At 34.6% G+C, this 3706-nt stretch overlaps 1 protein-coding gene across 1 annotated transcript; it reads right to left on the minus strand.

Annotated features, from left to right (window-relative positions):
- Positions 1 to 1566: 1566 nt before the first annotated feature.
- Positions 1567 to 3479, minus strand: LOC139844055 (alpha carbonic anhydrase 7-like). The gene is made up of 7 exons (XM_071834266.1): positions 3358 to 3479; positions 3002 to 3219; positions 2687 to 2793; positions 2360 to 2462; positions 2101 to 2268; positions 1918 to 1971; positions 1567 to 1824 (listed from the first exon to the last, which is right to left on the minus strand). The coding sequence occupies exons 1-7, from the start codon at positions 3443 to 3445 to the stop codon at positions 1744 to 1746; spliced, it is 819 nt and encodes a 272-aa protein (XP_071690367.1). The 5' UTR covers positions 3446 to 3479; the 3' UTR covers positions 1567 to 1743.
- Positions 3480 to 3706: the final 227 nt, after the last annotated feature.

The following is a 3706-nucleotide window of genomic DNA, read 5'->3' on the forward strand; positions in this document are numbered from 1 at the left end:
CTTTACTCATGTGGCCTATATACCCGCTAACGAGTAAACATTTTCTCCCGTACCCATGACCCGCGTATACCCACGATCCACGGGCAGATCCTGCGGGCTTAAAATATATGCAATTGAAGAGTTTTTTAACCGCGAATATCCATGACCTGCGGGTAATCTCGCGAATAATGATGGAAATACAGTAATAATTATAAATATATTAATATGTAATTATATATATGCGGGTAAACGGGTATACTCACGGGTAGTTCAACCAGGTATCACGGATTCATCAGTCGGATTTTATCTGCGACGTGTAAGATATACCCGTGACCCGCTAACAAGTATAGAATTTTGCCCGACCCGTACGCGCAAGTACGTTTTTCTTAATTTACCCGCCATCACGAGAACATGTACCCACAGATCACGGGGTTTTTTTTCACCCATTGTCATACCTAAATAGAAACTTTCTACGTAAAAATTATTCAACATTCAAATACACGTGATATCGAAAAGAAGAAGAGGTCCATAAAGTTCACTTCTCGCTTTTTCGACCTCCGTAGTCATCATTTTCTTTATTAGCCTAATATTCTATTTTTTAACGTCGAAGTTTATTAAAAAACTACCACCTCGTTAGCGAGAAATTACGGAGGTGAGCAATCAAATAAGATTACAACGGCTTAACTAGCCAATCTTTCCAACTAATGTTTTATTTTCCTGTATCTTAAATCCAACTAAATGAATACATACGAATTAAATCAAACAACTCTTGCTTCTTCATCTATATTGCATCGAAAATAAAAGCATTTCGAAACTTTCAAAAAATCCAAGTCAAAGCTGTCGTAATCGTGTATAGCCGTGTCTATGAAGCCACTTATTTATTCCACCCTTGAAACGATGTAAACCAATCGAACCAACCATCAAATTTAGGAAGTGGAACACCAACCCAAATCCTAACTTTCCTCCAAACCTCCATAGCAACTTCTCATGAGAACAACAAATGAGACAAAGACTTCACTCGATACAGACAAAGAGGGCAACCGATGTCATTAATTTCCCTTCCGCGACCAATTCTAATTCCAACTTCCATCCACAAAACGATTTACTAACTTGCGATCTTTATTAACCCTTAGATAATTAATTACCACCACATGCCACACACCTTTTTTTTTTTTTTTTTTTTTTTTTTTTTGTCGGAGGTCCTTTGGAAGCAATCTCTTTATCCGTCGAACAGAGAGAAGGAGGAACTTCTCTACTCTTGGAGTGTTTAATTCGGGGTGAAGAAATGACTTCTCTTTATTTCAAAGATAGAGGAAGGATTGTCTACATCTCACCTCCCCATACCTTACACATGTGGGATTGGGTCTGTTGTTGTTGTTGTTGTTGTTGTTGATGATGATGACGACGACGACTAGCATTTCGATTCGCTTGTGCCCATATCGCCTTCAAACACCACAATTTAAATCAAATGAATATGAATATACACTTCAAAAGCGAAAATGACCATAACCAGAATTACTCCTATGTGTGTTCTGGGAGATAACATTTGCTCCCAAAAATGTTCATTCTTTAAATCAAGTGTTTGCGAAAGTATAACTTTCTTATTTAAATGGAAAAGTAATCACTTTATACATAATCATACAAATATGCAATATAAATTGTTTAAAATAATGAATCAACAAATGAACATGACGACGTACATTATTAACTAAATGTCTAATATGTTGAAGATATATCCGTAGCTATAAATTAAACTTGATTGCCTTAGCTTTTTCCATCGGGTCTATAAAGCTTCAACCAACGATCATTCAATGCTTGAATTGGTCTAGCGTTAGCATCCGCCTCCTGTTATTACACCATAAACTCAAAATCAACACAAGATGTTTATTTAATTATACAAAATTTACAAATAAAACCCATCATATGTGTAAAACTCACATCATGTACTGCTTCACGAATTATACGCAATTGTTCTCTCGAAACAGTTCTCACCTAAAAGAATCAAGCAAATAATTATAAGGCTTTGTTATGATGTGAAAGAGTTAGTAATCAAAATTGAAGTAGTTTAAAATGATGCACAAATCACAATTAAGTTTATATATAAAATGGATAATTAATTACCTTTCTAACAATGGTCCAAATAACATTCTGGGTACATGGAGGAGTAGTAAGTGAACCAATATATCGATAATATTTTCTGCTTCCGATTTTAATATCTCGTGGATCAATTATTCCCGTACTTGTTTCAACTCCTCGAGTTGAAGCCGTTGCTCTCATATGCGGTTCAATCTGATCAATCACCACACATTTCGAATAATTTAGATTTTAAGAGGTTATGTTTAATACGAAGTAGTAACTTAAATATATATCAAGTACATACCATTGTTAGAAGCGAATCAGGGCGACCGATTTTATACATGATTCCAATCACTGCAACATTTCCTTCGGTACTCTGATGAACCATGTGTAACTCTAGATTGAATCTGTACGTTCGACGAAAATATTTTAATTAATTGGAAAATGAACTATTAATGATGATTTTTGTGATAAATATGTGGCTAGTAATTTTAATAGTTGATTAGGTATAATCATCGCTTAATTCTTTTGCTTGGACGACAAGAAGGTCCAACCGAGGATACGTTGTTAGCATAAATCAACCACGACTTATTATCATTGTCTTCAAGTAAAACAGAATTACGATATGTACCTTCGGCCGTTGATGGTATGTTCAGTAGGAGTGTGCCAATGAAGTTGGTTAAGCAAATATTCGGTTCCGTTTATATGAATATGTCCTGCTGCTCCTGTCCATCTCAACTGTAATTTTCATAATAAACATGAGATCCAGATGGTTAATATTATTTTCATCCATTTTTGAATCATTGTTTATATGTAATAATAACCTTAATGACGTGTGTATAGCAAGTGATCACGAAAATGGTTAATTCCCCTATGGGTAATACTGATATTGCTGTTAAAAAAAAGTAATAATAATCTTAATAAAATGATATGATGCAATGCGTACCATCATATCATGGCCTCGGTTAACAAGAGTTGCATTGGCCGGTTTATAATCTCTATCAAGTTTTCCGAGTTTAGATGTCACTTGAACCCTTTTATGCGTGAGATCGATTGGCGATTGCATATCTCCTTGGTTACATATACTCCATTCAGGATGAATCTCTCCCCAATGTTGCGGCCCGTTCGGACTATTCACGTCATATGTGAACTCATGTTCATCGTCTACATGCCATTAAAAAAACGTTTACAATAGAAAAATATATATATACACGAATAAACAATGACCTGGCCTGAACATGAAAAACCTTATATATTTACACGTTTACAAATAAACGAGTTAAGGGACAAGGATGAACTTACCAACTTCTTGGGATGTAATGGAAGGTATGCAAAATATGATGAAAAGAGCAATGAAAAATGAAGAAAACAATAAGCTTTTGGTATCCATTTTTTTGTGTATGTATGTAATCTTATCAAGGTTTTGTATAAGTTATTAATGTAATTTGCTTATACCTTATATACATGTATATTTATAGGGACGAGCAAATACACTTTAGTTTTCAAAATGGGCGATGTGAATGGGAGAAAAAGAAGTTTGATCTTGACTATAAAGACTATCTTTCTTTTTGATTACCATAAAAACTCCAAAAATAGTTCTTCATTCAACGTGTAATGAGAAACTTCTTATTGTTGTGGTAGCCAAGTTTTG

Source organism: Rutidosis leptorrhynchoides, chromosome 4 (assembly GCF_046630445.1).
Source record: "Rutidosis leptorrhynchoides isolate AG116_Rl617_1_P2 chromosome 4, CSIRO_AGI_Rlap_v1, whole genome shotgun sequence".
NCBI classification, from domain to species: Eukaryota; Viridiplantae; Streptophyta; class Magnoliopsida; order Asterales; family Asteraceae; genus Rutidosis; species Rutidosis leptorrhynchoides.

What these genes read in the sequence shown, in the direction of transcription:
- LOC139844055 (XM_071834266.1), bottom strand. Translation starts at nt 3,445, where the DNA reads ATGGATACCAAAAGCTTATTGTTTTCTTCATTTTTCATTGCTCTTTTC. An exon ending in CATTACATCCCAAGAAGTTG is followed by an intron (nt 3,220 to 3,357) that starts GTAAGTTCATCC and finishes AATGGCATGTAG; the next exon opens with ACGATGAACATGAGTTCACA. An exon ending in TTTGGACCATTGTTAGAAAG is followed by an intron (nt 1,972 to 2,100) that starts GTAATTAATTAT and finishes TGATTCTTTTAG; the next exon opens with GTGAGAACTGTTTCGAGAGA.